Below are 20440 nucleotides of genomic sequence, written 5' to 3' on the forward strand. Positions count from 1 at the left end.
ACTTATAATTCTATAATTTGAAAATTTTATATGATAATTCCTTTGGAAAATGCTCAAACTGATTAAAATATAAACTGCTATCTTTTAATTAGAGATTTTTAGAACTCATCTGTGAACAATTAAATACTGTTCTATCACCACAAGTCTGTTTTCAACAGAAAACATCAGTGAAGTAATACTGGCTCAATCCCAGATGGTTTCATTAAGAAAATGTAGCAAAACTACCAGCTAAATTAAGATGAAAAATTAAATGCTTTATAGGTAGTTACTGAGAGCATTTATTTATTTATAATGATTTATATGGATAGGCAACAGAAAATATTATATGCATTTTAAAAATAATTTTATTTTTAATTTCTTAGAATCTACCTGTATGGATCATTGCTGCAAAAATATATATAAGAATCAAATTGACAAATGAAATATGATGTTGATTTTCTAAAATATAAGGTATAAAGTGCATTCTAAAATGTCTTCCAGCCCTCAGAAATTATTTAGTATCTGTATGTTACACAAGTGAAATGCATCATATTTATTAATAAAACATATTTATTTACACATTAAACTGGCTTAAATCAAAATGTTTCTGATATTTATTTCTTTACACAATTATGCCTCTTGATTAATTAGCATTTTTGAAAAAGAGGTTTTTTTGTCTAGGCTTACAAGATAAAGTAGCCTCTGAGTCAGTGAATTCACTCTCAAGTGGGATGTGTATACAATACATAAGCTTCTACCTTTTAACTTTTGGGTTAGAATAAGGAAGAGAAAGAAACCGATATTTACTGAGTAGAAGGAAGTATATGTGCTTTAAATCATTGTTTTCTTCCCCATTTTACAAATCGGGGAAGGATCACTAAGGGTCACACAGACAGCAAATGGTGGAGTCAAATTTCATCTCCTGAAGTGTTCCCAATACAAATTCATAATTTGTCCATTATAAACACTGTCTTCCTATAGGTTTAATTTTAATGACATAAGTTTTTAGTGGAAACTAATGTCAACATATTACCATGGAGTGTAGAATTTGGGAAATTTTCTGGATATACCTTCAATTCCAGTTTTATTCGGGATAGTAATATACAAAAATACTGAAAATCTAGCCTCCTGGAGATATCCCACATATTCCTGAGGACAAAGTGGCAGGAAAGAAAGTCCCTAAAATATGTCTGTAGCTCTTAGGAGTCTTCTGAAAACCACTAAGAAATATCTATAGTTATTAGGTTACATACTATTATAGGCATTTTAAATTACACTGGCCATAGGCCAGTAAAAAGCAATTCTTTGGAATGCACAATACTTATTTATTAAAAAGAGAGAAAGAAAACAATGTAGTAGTTTTAATGTCAATGATTTTAAATAGATTCAACTAAATGTGTAAGCCAAAAACATTTTTATTTTATGTCTATTATTACTTTCTCACATCTTTTGCCCCTCATACTTCTACATTCTCCCAACTGGCAATTTTGCTTGAGGATCTCAAAACTAACTCATTTTGTTTTAACTAATTAAAGAAAATCTTGGATAAAATGCTGATTATATTAGAAAATATGAGAAAAATCAATGCATATTTTACTTTTTAAGATGAAATTCACATAATATAAAATTCACCATAGTAAAGTGAGTCATTCAGTGACATTTAATACATTCACAATGTTGTGAAACTACCATCTCTATCTAGCTCCACAACATTTTCATCACCCAGAAAGAGACCCCATACCCTTTATAGAGTCACTCCCCATTTCTCCCTACACGAACCCAAAGCCACTCTGCTTTCTATATCTACTGATTTTGCTATTCTAAATATTTCATATAAATGGAATCATACAATATGTGACCTTTTATGTCTGGCTTATTTCACTTAGCGTAATATTTTTGAAGTACATCTATGTTGCACATTCCTTTTCATGGCTGAATAATATTCCATTGTATGGATATACCATAATTTGTCCATTTATTATTGATGGACACTTGGATTGTTTTCATCTTTGGACTATTGCAAATAGTGCTTCTATGTTCATTTGTGTACAAGTATTTGTTTGAATATTTGTTTTCAAACACTTCGGGTATATACCTAGGAATGGAATTGCTAGGTTATATGGTAGTTATATGTTTAATTTTTGAGCATCTGCCAAACTATGTTCAATAACAGCTGTCCATTTTACATTGCCAACAGCAATTAACATGAGTTCCAAGTTCTCCATATCCTTGCCAACGTATGTTATTTTCCTTTAAAAAAATTAGCCAACCTAGTAAGTATGAAATGGCATCTCATTGTACTAAGCATACTTTCTTGTCCCTGTTTGCCATTTGTATATCTTCTTTGGAGAAATGTCTGTTCAAACATTTTGTCCATTTTAAAAATTTGGTTGTTGAAATTTTACAGTTATTACAAAATATTGGCTATATGTGTTGTACAATACATCTTTGAGCCTATCTTACACCGAATAGTTTGTGCCTTCCATTCCCCACACCCTATATCGCCCCTCCACTGCTCCCCACTGGTAACCACTAATTTGTTCTCTATATCTATTAGTCTTCTTTTTTGTTATATTCACTAGTTTGTTGTATTTTTAGATTCCACATATAATTGGATACTTGACCCTTATAAGATATTTTATTTGCAGATATTTTATCCTATACTGTAGGTTATCTTTTTACTTACTCTGATGCACACAATTATTTAATTTTAATGAATTCCCATTTATCTATTTTTTTCTTTTGTTGCTCGTGCTTTTGGTGTCATATGCAAAAACCATTGCCAAATCTGTGAAGATTTAGCCCTATGATTCCCTTCAGAGTTTTGTAGATTTAGCTTTTCTATTTAGTTTTTGATCCATATTGAAATAATTTTTATTAGTGTTGTGTGTCTGACATCATTCTTTTGCAAACTTAGCTTTTGTTGTATTGAAAACTCTGCCCTGATATACCTTTGTGCCTTACCCTTCATGTAGTTATTGTTATAAATTACATTTTTGTACATTGTATGCACAATGCATAGATTTATAATGATACATTTACGTTTTAAATCACATAGGAGTAAAAGAGGAGCTACAAAGTAAAATACAGTAATACTGACTTTTATATTTACCTATGGAGTTACTTTTACCAGTGTACTTTATTTCTTTGTATGGCTTCAGGTTACTCTCAAGTGTCCTTTAATTTTAGCCTGAAGGGCTCCCTTTAGCATTTCTTATAAGACAAGTCTACTGGCAACAACTCCTTTAACTTTTGTTTATTTGGTAATATCTTAATTTTACTCTTTGTTTCTGCAATATAGTTTTGCCAGTTATAGTATTCTTGATTGACAGTTTGTTTTTACCCCAGTTAGGTAGGAAAGACAAGGGTGAATTAAAGTGCCACAAAGCTCTCCTACTGTGTTTAAGTCATCTTTACCTTGATTCAGCAATTGCTTGGTTGCTATAAATGGTTGGTTATTTTCCAGAGTTTTGACAAGTTGATTCTGATAATTTTTACTTATTTTTTTGTTTCTATGGAGGGTCAGGTTCTTGGAACTCTCTACTCTGTCATTTTCACTGACATCACACAATAATAGTTTCTAAACATTTGATATCTTCATGTAGCCATGTAACTTTAGATTCCCAACATCACATTCCTGTAATGTTTCTTCTGATGATCTAATTGCGGCCAGTGCTCATTTTTGGTTTCATAGATCCCTCCCCTTCAGACTCCCCAAGCTGATTTCATCCCAAATGCTCAAATATCACATTTATGTTTGCTCTTCTGGTTCTTGGCTGCCTGTGTCAAGATCTCCATGTTCTCAAGGTGTGAAGCAGAATTCCAGCAGCCTCCAGGATGAAGGTCTGCATCATCACCATGCCCAGCTCTGGTCTCAGTGCCTAGAGGACACAGCATACCTTGACTTGGCCCTTCCTGCCACATGTGCATCTCTGAATGATTATTCAACGTTAGAATTCACTTAGAAAGTTATAGGCCAGCATCACACACCAGGTTTTTTTCTCTCCAGCAGGAGTTCTTACGTTCCCACAGCAGTTCAGGGGCTCCTTCCCTTGGCATTTCAAGTTACAATTTAGTTGCCAAGAGACGAGATCACATGGATGGATGTGGGAGCCACTGTGGCTTAGAAGTTTGTCTTATCTCACAAATAGGAGCAATTATATCTTGCAAAATGTTCTGTGGGTATAACTTCTATGGTCCTGGCAAGGGACAAACCTAGTTTGCACTCAGGGAAGTCACCAGTTAGGGCTTCCCACCAAGTATTAATAAATCCTTCACACTCTTCCCAACCCAGATGCAGTTTGCGAAAGAGGAGTTATTTTCAATCATAAGCGAAATTGCCTAATAACACAACTAATATTCCATCTTTATTACATGCCTAAGAAACAGCTGTAAGTTACACCAAGTTTAAATTACTCTATAGAGAAGATGTTTGCTAACCCATTACTCATTATTTCATTACATATACATGATAAATCATTCATAATTATATATATAAAGATAATTTTGAGAGAGAAAAAGAATATATCTATTTCTATATAATGTGATATTATATTTCTCATAGACTTTGACTACTATTGTCCCTGTATATTATTTTCCCACTATACTTATGCCAAAAAGATGATTAAAATATTAACCAACCCACAATCATTCTATGTTGTTAAAGATCATGTGTGAAAAAATTCACCAGATTTATTTTATCCTTTTGTATTGGCTATAAGGATTTACTTAGACATGTTTAGAGAGTTTGGAAGTATTTGGAACAGTCTAGTTATTTATTAGGCCATAAATATGAATGTGTGATAGGAAGAGCCATGCAATGGTAATTTTTGTTTCAGTTTTAAAATATATCTAATTTTTATATTTCAAATTGAAATTTAAAAATCTCTTCTCAAAGTAAAACATGCTAGTGAGAAAAAAATGGCAAAATACCATATAATGGAAAACAAAAGTATAATTCTTCTGATTTTTACCTTACAAAGAGAAATATTCATTGACATTTGTGTATTTTCTAGCATTTTTAGTCTATTTCTATAGATGCAGATACATTTAATTATATTATAAAGTTATTAGCATGCTATTTTTAAAACTAGCATTATAATACAACAATATTCCTAATATTTTAAACTCTTAGCATTATTGGTAGTAGCTGCATAGTATTTTCTTATAAAATTGAACCATAATTCTTAACTATTCTTCACTTTAGGCCACTCAAGTTGTTTGTATATTTTTTAAAATAAAAGTGTCAATATTTCTTAGACTCAAGTTTCCATTGCTTTCCCTGTATACCAAAGATCTTAGTGAGATTTTTGTTAGCAAACTTTCAAAGCTTCCTATTGTATGAGGAAGTTAATCACTGCCATCCTGTGCCAATTCAATTTGAGAAGCATTCATGAGCACTTAAAATGCATGAGACACTTCTCATCCAGCACTTAAGAAAATGAACTGAATGGTTGGAAAATCAGTTTTAGACATAACACATACAGATTGCAAAGACTTTTATATTAGAACTAGAATGAGATTTTTGTCCACAAAGAGAAACTTGAGTTAATGGAATCTAAAGAATGAGAGGCCTTGGGGAAAGATATTGTTCAGATCTGATATGCCATTAAGAGATTAGATGCTTTTAAAGCTGCCAAGAGAAAAGTCCAAATGATACACATTCATGATAGTAATGGGAAAAGAAATTTAAAAAAGAATCTTCCACAGATTCACTCAGCATAAAGCCATTGATTAAATAATGACTAGAAGGAAATTACACATTGAAGTGTGATACCATTCACTTGAATAACAACCTTCCCTGAAGAAATATATTTGCTAACATTCTAATAGAACCCAGTGCATATTGTCTTCCAAGAGAGTTAAATTGATTCAAGAAATAGAGATGGTGATTTAGTTGTAATTCTTTGAAGGTATTGCTCTATGTAAGATAGAAAGCATACTTAGATTTTTCAAAAATCACTGAAAGCAATTCTTGATAGAAACAACTATTGGGAATTTAAAGGAAATTTTTAGCCTGTGGAAACAGTAATAGTGAGTAACATATTAACTTACTAAGATATATGAAAATAGGAACAAAACTATTGGACCAATTCAAAGGAGTAATGGATTTACTTGTAGTAGAGAAAACATTTAAGAAGGTAATTATTATTAATGTTCTAAATACATATTTTATTTAGTAAAAACTAACTCCATCTTAAAAGATGACATTGAAAGCATCAATCTTAGGATGCAAAAACTAGAAGGGACTTTATACATCATCAGCATCTTCATCTGAGGAAACAAAGGTCTAAGAATTTGATATTAATTATCCAGTCACACATCTAGTAAGTAGGTATATAAGCCAAGATTACATTCAGCAGCAAATAAAAGTAAACTCAGATAAAGTTGGCTTTTATTTATTTTTTTCCAAACTACATAGGTAATCAGTCCTAGAATAATGCAGTAATTCAATGATGCTATTGGGAATGGGGATCTTTTCATTTTTTGCTCTGCTATCTTTAGCATCTAGGCCTTCTCTGCCAAGCTGACAACCTTACGATTGAAAGATGGTTGCTTCTCACCTAAGACTCGCAATTACACATGGGTAAGAAATGAAAAACATGGTTAAAAAAACATAAAGAATTTTTCTTTAATGAGGCTTATTCTTTTGTAGGCATATCCTCCTCAGAGGCACCTGCTTACAATTCAATTAGTGAGGCCTGTGTCACATATCCACTCTTATTACAGGGAGGCTGAAATTTTTATCATTTTAATTGAATATCTTTCTGCCCGCCCCACCTCCCCCCAAACTGGAATTCTACTAATGAATTAGAAGGATGTAATTGATAATGTGAAGGCAATTTGCATTGTTCACCACAAACATCATAACTAGATACCCATCTTCTGGTGAAAACCTGTATTAATCAGAGTTCTCCAGAGAAACAGAGATAATAGAATATTTATTTATCTATTTATCTGTCTATCAATCTGTCTATCTCTCTATCTGTTGACTTGTTTTCAAGAATTGGCTCACACATTGTAGGAGCTGACAAGTCCAAAATCTGCAGGGCAGACTGCCAGTTTGGAAACCCAAGAAAGAGTTGATGTTGCAGTCTCAAGTCCAAAGGCTGTCTGGAGGTATAATTCTTTTTTCCTGGGGGACTTGTCTCATCTGTTAAGGCCTTCAACAGATTGAATGAGGCCCACCCACATTATGGAGAGTAATCTGCTTTACTAGGATTTAAGGAGTAAACCTGCTTACTCATCTGATTTAATGTTAGTCTCATCTAAAAATGATCTTAGATGAGATTAGCATCTAAAATCTACTGATTTAAATATTAGTCTCATCTAAAAAATTCCTTTACAGTGACATGTAGTCTGGTGTTTGACCAAATATCTGGGTATTGTGGCCTAGGCAAGTTGACACATACAGTTGACCATTATAAGTCTGTCTCTTATCAGTTTGCCATGCATAGATATCTCCTTAAACTATACTCGATCTCCAAAAAAAGACAACAACAGGCAATATGCTTCCTAACATGATACAACTATCCTGTATACAACTGAAAATGCACTGACTTGCTCCCCAGAAAAGGATACAAAGTTGTTGCGTGATGTTCACTCTTCTCCTTGATATCCTGTCACTTAAATACTATGATGTAAATTCAACACATCGTATATGATAAGAGAATAAGAGACGAAAGAAAATATATATATATATTTTTTTCATAATTAAATGAGGAAGAAATACCCATGACAATTACAGTTCTCATTTCTATAACTAGTCGTGGTCATAGTTGGTATTTATAATTGCTTTATTCCACTACTCATTCCCTTTGCCCTCAGCAAGCACCTTAGCTGGTCATGGTTCTTTCCATGATGGAGTGACTCAAACCTTCATTCCTGAGGGGTCTGGGCCATTAGTAATACTGCTTGAATTGGGTGTAGTGTTTCCATCAACTTTAATCACAGGGCATGATAACTCTAAGAGACACCAAAGGCATCTCCTGTATTCCAGACATAATCTTCCTTACCTCCACTGTGGCTACCAGTTCATTGTTTCCTTGGTAATCAGAATCAATTATCTCATCTAGCACAGTACCTCCCTTCATTGCCTGTTGATTCAGTGGCATAAGAAGCCCAAAGCAGCAAGGTAGCAGATATAACTTCCAACTCAGTGGAATACTTGATGTGTCTCCTGGTGGAATTGTTCTGCAATTTGGAACTAAGACTTCTAGTTCAGAAAAGCATAAGGTTGTGGGTACAGAAAGCAAAAATTTTGCTAGTGGACCACTAGGGGTAATACTGAGTGGTGGCACCTCAATTTCCACCCCTGTATGTTTGAACCCTTCAATCCTGGTTATGAGAAAAATAGCATCATATACTGGACACTAATTCAGAGCATATACAGCCTCCTAGAGAACATTGCTCCAGCCCGGCTAGGTATTGCCACCTAGCTGGAGATATAACTGAGTCTTCCAAAGGTCATTCTACCATTCTATCAAACCAGCTACTTCAGGATGATGGAGAACATGGTAAGACCAGTGAATTCCATGAGAATGGGCCCATTTCCACATTTTTATTTTTTTGCTGTGAAGTGAGTTCCTTGATCAGAACAATGATCATAAATGTGGAGTATCATGATGGTAGAAATGGCATTGGGTAAGTCCATAGATTGTAGTTTTGATAGAAGTGTTGCATGAAAGGAAGTTAAGTTCACATCCAGAGTAAAGGTCTATTGCAGGAAGAACAAAACACTGCCTTTTTTTTTTTTTTTCCAAGGAAGCTGTCCATCGTAATCAACCTGCCACCAGGCAATGGCTGATCACACCTGGGAATGGTGTCATATTGGGGGCTCAGTGTTGATTTCTGTTGCTGGCAGATTGGGCACTCAGAGAGTAGTCCTGGCTGAGAATCAGTAGGAAGGTGCAGCTCTCAATCCTACAACCAGAAGGAAATAAACTCTACTAACAACCTTAGGGAGCTTGTGAGATGATTTTTTCCAAGACAAGCCTCCAGATGAGAAAACATCCTGGCTAACACCTTGACTGAGCAAAGAACAGGCATACGGACTTACAGAAACTGTGAGATAATAATGTATGCTGTTGAAAGCTGCTAAGTTTATGGTAATTTGTTAAACAGAAATAGAAAATAAGCCTAATAGAAAAACTTACCTAATCACTCTATTTGAAATTGCTATCCCTCCCCTTACTTCCTGCACCCTCAACTTAAGTTCATTTCATCCACAGCACTTTTCACTACCTACTATACTATACAACTTATTTACATGTTTTAGTGTCCATTTCTCTCAACTATGGTGAAAATTTCATGAAACAAACAGAGATTTTTCCTCCTTTGTCACAGATATATCAACTGTGCTTAGAATAGCAGCTGACAAGTAATGGACACTCAAGGAGTACTGGCTGAAACACAAATGAAAATCTGTATCACATCCCAATAAGCCTGTCCTAAAGAGTTAGAAAGCTTGAATAACATATAGAAGAGTAAATATAGGAGATAAGTCACAGGAAGTGTTCCTGGAAATCCTGATTCCAGTCCGGTTCTACCACTTGTACGCAACTCTGAACAAGTCTAAAACTTGCTTAACTTCAGTTTTGTCATCTCTGAGTATGGACGATAATGCTAGACCTGTTTGCTCACATGCTTATTTTCAGAGTCAAAGTAATGTATATAATATTGCTTAATAAATTTTCAGGAACAATATTAATTCTAAATGAAGAAATACAGGTGGCCAATATATATGTAAAAATATTTCTGCTTCCTAGTAAACAAATGAATTATAGGCAAAACAATAATGATATATCACGTATTGACTGCCAGTTAAACAAATTTAGTAGGGATGCTACCCAATATTGTGTATATTCCCAATATACTGTTGCGAAGAGTGAAATGATGGTATAAAGCTATGAATAGCAGTTCAGAAAACATCAAAAAAGTGCATGTTTATCTTTTATTCTAGCAGTTTTTCTTGTAGGAAGCTGCCTTTTGGGTGTAATTAGACTAGACAGGTGTACAATATATAGATATAAGAATGTTCATAAAAGTTTTGTTTGCAATTGTAAAACAATGTAATTTACCTAAATGTTTAAACACAAACTGATGTGTTATTTAAATGGTATCTTTCTCTCTCTCTCTCTTTTTCTCTATCTCTCTTTCTCACATTGAATAAACCTTTGCCACTGTCTTAACACCACCATTAACCTGAGGCTAGGATCATTATAACTTTCCCAACCATCCAACTCAATGGGTTTTCCTGAGACCATATCTGAGGATTAATGACCTGTGTTGCCCTTGTGACATTCTATTTCTCTATAGACTAAGAGAAGTAAATCAGTGGGAAAGTAGAGTAGACCCTCTGAAATGGTATCATAACCAAATAATATTGATTCTTTGTTTTTTCATTCCTTATTGCATATTTTCAAATTGTACATTGAATTATATGTGAGCGTACATTATAATTTGTTTTGTAATGCAGTAGCTAGGCCACACAATTTCCTTTTAACATACTTTTAATTTTCTAATTCTTGCTGACTGTCATTCTTATCTTGACATTTATAACTAAGGATTTCTTTTGAGTGATTCTCAGTAAATTGTTGAGGAAGCTTTTGAAATAGCATTGATATTTCCATAAGCCTCACAGGTATTATCTTGTATATTCATTTGTGTGGAACTTAAGTTTTCTTTCCATTTGGCATTCTCAAAAGAATTTACTTGGTTTCTATTTTTTGCCTTTCAAAATTACTCTACTTGATATAAAATATGATGAAGGACTTTATTTTTCTGCAGAAAAATGCAAGAAAGTATATAAAGACTGATAAATTTTATCCTAAAACTGACCAGAGTATTTGACCAGGCTTATAACCTCTGCAACTAAATAGTCCCTAAATGTTAGTCAAGTTTATTTACCTTGGTGTCCAGAAGTCTGTCACTGAGATAAGAAAATTATGTGTACATAGAGGGAGATTGAGATCAATAGGAACACTTGAATGTAGTTTGGTGCTCCTTGACAACTTCTACAAGACTAAAACAACATTTGCATTCTTCACTTTGCTGTATACCTGAAACTAACACAACATTGTAAGTTGACTATACTCCAATAAAATTTTTAAAAAATAAATAAATGTACACAGTTCCCTAAATCATCATTTAGGGGCCGATTCCAGCCATATCAATCACTCGGTTATATCACAGATAATACAACACTACTGGCATTTGATAATTGACAGACTCCTTGCTTTTTAACTATTATGTCAGTGGAAATGGATTAGGTCAAATCATAATGGTTAATTTGAAACAGTAAATAGTGAAATTCTTGGCGTTTCATATACTTGCTTTAGAAAAGCTTAGCTTTTTGTTAGAAGCACTGTACTTTTACTTGCATATATATGCATATTTATATAATAGAAATTAACATTCTAAAAATTTTGTTAAAAATAGTCAAGTCTCTCTTTCTTGATTGTTGTCTCCAGTTACCCAAAGAATCTAGTAGGAAAAAAAATTATGTCTGCTTCTTAAAATATCACTATTTATAAATAGAATTTTTTAAAAATCTTTGAACGTTAGTTCTTTTATTGGTATTGCAACTTTCTTGCTTTATTTTACTTGGCACTTTGATTCTTTTAAATGTTTATTTTAGAGAACTAATCTTCTACATTCTTTCAAATCCTCTGTTAGCATCCTCCTCCTAACCCAAACCCTCTCTTGATTGAATATCTGTTTCTTAACAGTGGCAGGTGGTATTTCTCAGTAAAGGTAATGCATATCCTTTAGGTCACTCAATTATGCGCATCCAATAAATCACTAATTTTGCTTTTCCTCTCCACTGCAACTCCCTTAGAAAAGGCTTTTATTGTTTCTTACCTGGTTCATTGTGATATTCTATTTATTGGTTGCTTTGTCTTTAATCTTGTTCTATGGCAAAGTTTCATGCATACTGATGCCAAAAGAATCTTAATAGAATAAAAGTCCTACTGTGGCACTGCATTGTTTAACTCCTTCAATGTTTCCTACAGTCACATTTAGTCATATGATAGACAGGGTTCCCCATGATTTGGTTGGACCCCATAATTCATCAATTCTCCTTACTTCCACAAATACACTCTGCTCTAGCCATCCTTCATTACATCGTGTATTTTTCTTTTAGAGTATGCATGCTTTTATTTCTATGTTTATACAAAAGAGTTTTCTTTTCCTCCAAATATCCTCTCACTTCCAACATCCAACCCTTCTTCTTCATGCTCTTTTGTATCCTTTAAGACCCAGATCAGATGTGACTTTCCCCAGGTAGCCTACCTGGGGATTGTTGGGGCACCCCTGTTCTGTCCTCATATGGCACAATAAGAATACCTCAACCACTGATTGCCATTATCTCTTCCTGTGTGTCTTTTCTCCCTATTTCTGTAAAATGCATATAAACATACACTCACACACACTTGCCCACACATATAGTCACAGACACAGAGACACACACCAGATAAAAGTAAAAACATTTTCTTTACTCTTCGAAAAATATCCCAGCCATTTAACAGAATGACCATTGCTGGTGATCAATAAATTGTTGAATGAGTCTTGATATGACTTCAAGATTTTAGGAAATACAGATGACCAAGACTATGAATATTTAAAATCTAGAATTAAAACTTTCTTGCCATAGTATCTCTAATTCTACATATTTTTAATAACAAATAATTTAATATGTATTATAAAATTGTAGCTACATTTGTTATGATGCAATGATATATGTCAAAATTTTACTTTCTATGAAATACTAGTACAATTTAGCTATTTATGATGTGGGTTATCTTTTATTTAAATTCAACTCTAAATAAACTCCTTCACAAATATGTCAATGTAAATGATCTCAAAATATCTTTGTGCTATGTTAAAATAAATATTCTAGAGTAATCTCATACATATATATGCATATATATGTATATATACCTTATATAAATCCCATTAATTAAAGTATAAGAGATTATTTGAAGTTTAAGTTATGGTTCTATGTAAGAGAAATTGAGCAGACACAGTCTAGGTTGACCAAGAATCTAATATTATTTCATTAGCATGACTTTTTTTTTGGCTGCACTGCACAGCTTGTGGGATCTTAGTTCCCTGACCAGATATTGAACCCAAGCCCTTGGCAGTGAAAGCATAGAGTCCTAACCACTGGACCACCAGGGAATTCCCTAGCATAACTATTTTTGAAGTAGGAAAATACTTAATTTGGAGGATCTAAGTGATTCTACGTAAATCAACAAATATTTACTGAGTAGGTCTTTTATAGATCAGGCATTGTTCTAAGACCCTGGCATACATCAGTGTATATACATAAGGCATTTATTAAGATTTTGTTCAACCACTTCATAAAAATGTGATTAGTATATGTTTTATTCTCGTAAAGCCCTATTCTAAGACTGATGTATCACGATTGCATAACAACATGAGCTCCATGAGAAAAAAACAGTACTTTAATCACTTTTAATGACTATATACTGTCTCTGTGAAAGACTATAGTGGAAATATTTGGGGCATGGGACCACTTTGGGGTATCTTAAATCATGCTACATACATGGCTATTTATCAATTCTATTCAAGTTGACATGTTCTTTTTCTGGCCTTCAGCCCCCAAACTGAGCTCCTTTGATACAGATGAAACATATGCTCAATATAAAAAGAATTTACACAAAGACACTTAATTTTCTTCCCAGATCTTGAATTACTTGGGAAATATGCCTGGTATTTGAGGGGAGGGATTATTTTAAATCACATTAGTAGAGGGTATTTGCCTTATGGATTAACATAAGACATTTACTCTTAAAAAATATGAAAAGGATCAGACACCTTTCTAATATAGAGCACATCAAAATATGATGGAATTTATCATATATAACTGAAATACACAAGCTTAATTGAATTTATTTAAAAATTAGGGGTTTATAAGACTCCAACACTTCGTCTAAATTAGGCAGAGAAACTTGGCAGGAAACAATAAGTAAAGAAGAAATTTTTCCTTTCCAATTTACCAGGGTATAGGTATATCTTTTGATACAGTGTAATAATATGTTTTGGCATTTTTTACAAGCCAAAAGTGCAAGAAAATATTTTGTTAGAAGTGGATGGTCACAAATGCTGTGTTTTCCTTAGATGAGATCAAAGATGATGTACTGGAAAATTCCAACAACAACAATAGTAACTTTGACATTGCCATAGACCTAAATACTGTTAATTACTTTTGTATTTTTTAATAGAGACTCAAAGAACTAAAACAAAGGGAATTTGCTCGAAATGTAGCATCTAAATCCAGGAAAGATGAAAGAAAACAGGAAAAGGCACTCCAACGCCTGCACAAGCTGGCCGAGCTAAGAAAGGAAACTGTATGGTGAGTCTACAGTAAAATGTTAAGTTTTCTTAAAACATGACAACAACAAAAAAGGAACTGAATAAAGGGCACAAATCTATCTATTTCTGTACCCAGAATAAGATGCTCACATTTTCATGGCTTTCTGTGGGCAGTAAACAGTAAATTGAATTTGAGTTTTATGCAAACACCTGTTTAATGCACATTTCAATAAAAAGCCAAATTACTATAATTTTAGTTTGTAAAAAAATTAATTTTACATTATTCTTCTCTTTAAGCTATCTTAGTTGAATGCTATTCTATTTCTTGGTGAAATTCAAAACATTTGATTGAAGAAGAGACCAAAGCACCATCTCGTAGACTTTGTTATAAATGGAGTTTTAGGAGGAACTTATTTTTTCATTGAAAATTTGGAGAACTTTTATTTGCAATGATCTTTAGAACACATATGGAGTGAAAAACAGAGGTTCCTTGCACCATATGTATTCTTAATATATAAAGGTCAGGAAGGCCCTATGCATGTCAGAGGTAGGTTGAAATTAGTTTCACTGTGAATGAACTCTAACTGGACTATTAAAACTTTACAACTCTTACACTTTGACCTGCTTCTAACAGAGAGCAGCTATAAGGTTATAAATCAGAACTTAAAAATTCAGGCCAGGGCAATGTTATGAAAAGACAGCCACCCTTAGGGTACCCCCCCCCCCATTAAATAGGCCTCTCTGATTATTGTTTAAAACAAAGCTATTTTATGCCAAATTTATTTTATACAGAATAATGTTAGGGGATATTGACATATCAAAACATTGTTTGAGATGTCAGCTTTAGAAAAGTCAAAATAAAATTCAAATATATCTTGAATCCTATAGTGAACTGTTAATATCAAACATAACCTCTGTTGAATTATACCAACCAGATAGTTTTATTCTGTGTAGTAAAAAATGAAAAATTATATAAGTGCAAGTTTACATTTCATATTATCTCGGACCTGTGTAATTTAATTCATTTGCAAATGTAAAGTCTAATATATTAAGAGAAGTAGAGCTGATAATAAGATATGTACAAAAGAAGCAAAACTTCTTATCTAAATTACTTTTCTTAGCATACATAAATATTTCACATTACACTGCTCCCCCAGACACATGATTTTCCCAGTAATTTGGTGCCTCTAAAGAGGCGTAAATTAAGTAGTGTTGCTTCTTAATACCAAACAAGGTAATAAAACAGTCCACTGTGTTAGATATTGAAGAAATTATTCGATTAAAAAAATTTGGACAATTTATAACTTCTGAGAAACTAACTTTTTAGAAAAGCATGGAAAATTCTGCATAGCTTAATTCTTTTGGGGTAAAGATGATACTTAGGTAGTTCTTTGTTTATGTGCTGGACAGTATCATTCTTTTAATAAGAGCTCACTATGGTATACTGTAATTCCAAATAAATGGAAACCACATCGTAAGTATAGTTTTTTCCTATATTTACTATATATAATGATATAATGGATAACTTCAGGATAATTTTTAAATATTAAGAACAGCCATTCCAAAAGACTCAGAGCTCTCATTGAGCATATCACCTGGCCTGTGGTAGATGCTCAGTGAACACTGGTTGAATTGAATTGTTGAACTGAATTCCCAGCCCTGCTTACATCATGACTGAGAGTTTTTCTTTAACTTCCTTCATATTCTCCATATAGGATCAGTGATGTTGGGTATTTGTGAATTAAAAGTAATTTTATTTTAGAGAGTTCCGTATTCTAAAATGTCACTGAAGAGGCCATGGGGGTAAAAAAATTCTTGGTCTGGAAACACTGGCTGAGAGCATAGAAATGTCTTTGACCATTGCTGTTAATAACTATAAAAGTAACTTCAAGACATCATCTCCAAGTTATCCCAAACAATATCCAATAACTAAATTAAACTGTAGTTCTATGGAAGGCAATTGCACTACATGAAAGTAGTTATCTTACAAAGATTTTAAAACTTGAAAAAAATCTTACACTGACATTTCTAAGTTGTAAGTGTTTGAGTATTTTTCCTCAAGTGTCCTTTATGAAAACACACTTTTGTTTCTTTTTGTAGTGCTCCTGGAAGTGGTCCTATGTTCAAGTCAACAACTGTTACTGTGAGAGAAAATTGTAATGAAATTTCCCAAAGAGTTGTTGTGGATTCAGTTAATAACCAGGAAGATTTCAAATGTACTTTGATTCATAGCCAAGAGAATGCTAAAGGTGTTACCACTGTTGCTACAGATCCAGAAAGCGTGAAAAGTTATACCGCCAAAAAGAGCCAACTTGGAGATCAAGCCCAGGGGATTCACAGACACAAAATTGGCTTTTCTTTTGCATTTCCAAAGAAAGCATCCGTGAAGCTGGAGTCCTCAGCTGCAGCCTTCTCTGAATACAATGATGATGCCTCTGTGGAAAAAGGATATAGCAGAAAAAGTAGATTTGTCCCCGGTGCTTGTCATCTTCAACTCTCTTCACCAACAGATGTGCTTTTGAGTTCTGAGGAGAAAGCTAATTCTTTTCATCCACCGGAAGGAAGGTGCACTGACAAAGAAACTGCTCAAACTCAAGAGATGAAAGAAGTTTCTAGTGAAAAAGATGCATTACTATTACCTCCATTTTGCCAGTTTCAACTCCCTTCATCATCTTATGCAGATAATTGTCAAAATTCAGTCCCTTTAGCAGATCAAATTCCACTGGAAGATGTTATTATTAATGAAGACATACCTGTAAGTGGTAACACTTCTGACTTGCTAGGAAATAAATCCATAGTTCTTGATATGGCTAATGACTGCTTGTCTTTGCAAGCTACCATAGAAGAAAGTGTTAAGGACAATGATGCATCCATGACTGAAGCTGAATATAAAAATCACAGCCCTGACATGTTGGCCCCTTTAAATTCTGAAGAGGATAATATAACCCTACGTAAAAAAATGGATTTATATAAAAGACCATGTGAGCCATTTGTACCCGTACTTAACAAAGATGGATCCACAGTTCTTCAGTGGCCATCAGAAATGCTGATTTACACAACTACTCAACCATCAGTTTCCTATAGCTGTAATCCTCTCTGTTTTGACTTCAAGTCCACTAAATTAAACAACAATCTAGATAAAAATAAGCTGCCCTTAAATGATCTTTCTTCTCATCAGAAGGGAGAAGACATTTGCAAGAGACCAGTTTTAGATTGCAAGGACACATCTGTGACAGGACTTACTGATCATGAAATTGGAGGTAGCAGAAATGGATATACCCAAGTCACTCCTCTTTTGGCTGATGATACGCTCTCCAATAGCTGTGATTCCGGAAAAAATGAGAGTATGAGTCAGAGGTATAAAAATATTTCCTGTAGGATCAGAAAAACAAAAAAATATACTTTTACTAAAAATCAGATGAAACAGGATGTTCTTGGTGGCAAATACAACAAAATAAGATTGAAAGATACTAACGAACTCTGGTTCCATAAAAGTGGAAGAAAGAAAAAAAGAAGAAAGTTATGTCACCATAATTATGGAAAGAAAACCAAAGAATCAGAAACGTATTTCAAAATGGAAAGAGAAAATAGTTACACTGATAAAACTAGGAAAAATCTACTGGAAACAATTTCAGAAAAACAGTATTTAGCTACAGAGCAATTATTAGACTCACAGCAATTACCTGATAAAAGGCCCAAATCAGCATCCATATACTTAAGTGAAAATGAAGAATTGTGTAAAACCCAGAACACTGAATACAATAATAATAAGAATATTATCAGTTCTAAAAACCACTGTAAAAAGAGCTCAGTTGTTTTAAATGGACAATCCAATTCAACAATGATACGTTCTGTGAAACATAATTTAACATACTCCAGAACTTACTGTAGTTGGAAAGCCAAAACATCCAGCTGTAGTCAAGATCACAGATGCCTAGTTCTTCAAAATGAAATGAAATGCATGAGTCAGAACCAGGCAGTTAAAAGAGGTTATAATTCTCTCATTAATGAATCAGAAAGATGCCATCAAAAACGTAGACAACATTCATATTCTTATTCTTCAGATGAAAGTTTAGATCAACAGAATTATCTACCAGCAGAATTTTTGAGGCCACCCCATGCTTCTGCTCCTTGTAAACCTAAAAGGAAATGGAGGAGAAAAAGTAGATTCCACACCAGTTTTGAAGCTTTGGAACTCAAAGAGAAGACAGATTATCCCAGGAAAGGTAATTCTTTCTTACATCACCCGGATGAAATAATAAGTGAAGACAGAAAAGAGGAAATAAAACCACAAGAAACTGCAAATGTCAAAAGGAACTCAGAACAAATGGACCAAGTAGAAAATAAACTGTCTTTGCCCGCTAGCAGTCCCCTTCCTTCTGAAACCAATGGTGAAACTGAGCAGGTCGTAATGGAGACCACTTCTGGTGAACTGTCAGAGATTTCCAATGAACCCACCACTTCAGTCTACATAGCTAGTGCCCCAACAAAAGAAGAAATGGACAGTACCTTGCTTGAACACAAAGAAAGAAGTGAGAATACAAATATTAATGAGAAGCAAATTCCTTTCAAGATGCCTAGTATTGAAAGGAACTTTAGACAGTCACAACCTAAATCATACCTTTGTCATTATGAACTGGCTGAGGCCCTTCCACAAGGAAAGATGAATGAGGCATCAACTGAGTGGCTGTGTTTTAATTCAGGAATCCTTAATGCACAACCACCATTACCATTCAAAGAAGCACATGTCAGTGGCCATACCTTTGTAACAACGGAGCAGATCCTGGCTCCGTTAGCTTTACCAGAACAAGCATTATTGATTCCAATAGAAAACCATGACAAGTTCAAAAATCTACCATGTGAAGTCTACCAGCACATCATTCCGCCGAGCATGCTGGCCAACAAGGTCAAATTCACTTTTCCTCCAGCTGCCCTCCCACCCCCTAGCACACCTCTGCAGCCTTTGCCTTTGCAGCAGCCCTTGTGTTCTACCTCTGTAACCGCTATCCACCATACTGTTTTGCATCAGCATGCAGCAGCTGCTGCAGCCGCAGCAGCAGCTGCAGCTGCAGGAACCTTTAAAGTGCTTCAACCACACCAACAGTTTCTGTCCCAAGTCCCAGCTCTCACCAGAACATCGTTACCTCAGATCTCAGTAGGACAAGTAGGACCAAGGCTTTGTCCTGGGAATCAGCCAACTTTCGTTGCTTCTCCTCAGATGCCAATCATTCCAGCTTCAGTTCTTCATCCTAGCCATCTGGCTTTCTCACCTTTACCCCATGCACTCTTTCCTTCACTGCTGTCCCCCCACCCATCGGTCATCCCGCTGCAGCCCCTCTTCTAGTCATCACTATGAAAGGGAAAGAAAATATTCATGTGAAAACTATTGCTCTACATGTTAATGCTCATCTAAGTGGATAATTGCCTATTTAAATGGTGGAAATAAACTAGGCAAAATATGGCCTCATTGATATGAAATCATTTACTGTAAGTGTAATGATGCAAATAAATTCTTAAGTTTCTGATATATAATATTAGTAAGGCACTGAATAGTTTGAAAATCAATATAATATATGCTGTATATTAAAATGATGTCTTAAGAGTATGTATAATGTATATAAAATATATTTATAGTACTGTAATTTATGTTGTAAAGTATGCTCTTTGTTTTTTTTTAACCTTTGTGTATTTGCACCTATTTAATGTTTAGACAAAGCTGATGGCACTATGTTTTGTACCATGTTCCTTGAAACTGTAAATTCAGTGAAAAAATCTCTCTTGCAATAAATTTTTGTTAAATATTTAAGTAAATCAAACCCTTGTTTTTAGTTGGTTTTCACTATTTTGAGACTGTATAGTAACAATAGATTTTGAATTTATATTGTTTCTTCTGTTTATTGGCATCTCTGAACCTCAGAGGATCAGCAAAATATCTTTGGCGCTCTGTCAATACTTAAACTGTAATACTATCTTTCAGAATAAGTTTAAGTCCGTTTGCTTTTCTGTTTGTCATAATGTTGCTTATACTCAAAGTTTACTATATTTCATGAACACTTGGCCCTCTAGATAATAAACCATGGAAATTCTTGTTAAAGTAATGTTAGCATTTGGTGCGGTGAGG

The 20440-nt window shown here is 34.0% G+C and overlaps 1 protein-coding gene across 1 annotated transcript in view; it reads left to right on the top strand.

Annotated features, from left to right (window-relative positions):
• ZNF804A (zinc finger protein 804A) overlaps positions 1–19663 on the top strand; it is a gene marked incomplete at both ends in the record, with an annotated part of 313643 nt that extends 293980 nt beyond the window's left edge. Inside the window, 2 exons of the mRNA XM_082840784.1 lie at positions 14229–14359; positions 16420–19663. Coding sequence (XP_082696910.1) covers positions 14229–14359; positions 16420–19663 — 3375 coding nt within the window. The remainder of the gene's footprint in view (positions 1–14228; positions 14360–16419) is intronic.
• Positions 19664–20440: the final 777 nt, after the last annotated feature.

Source organism: Leucopleurus acutus (genome assembly GCF_964270905.1).
Source record: "Leucopleurus acutus genome assembly, chromosome: 6".
In the NCBI taxonomy this organism is placed as follows: Eukaryota; Metazoa; Chordata; class Mammalia; order Artiodactyla; family Delphinidae; genus Leucopleurus; species Leucopleurus acutus.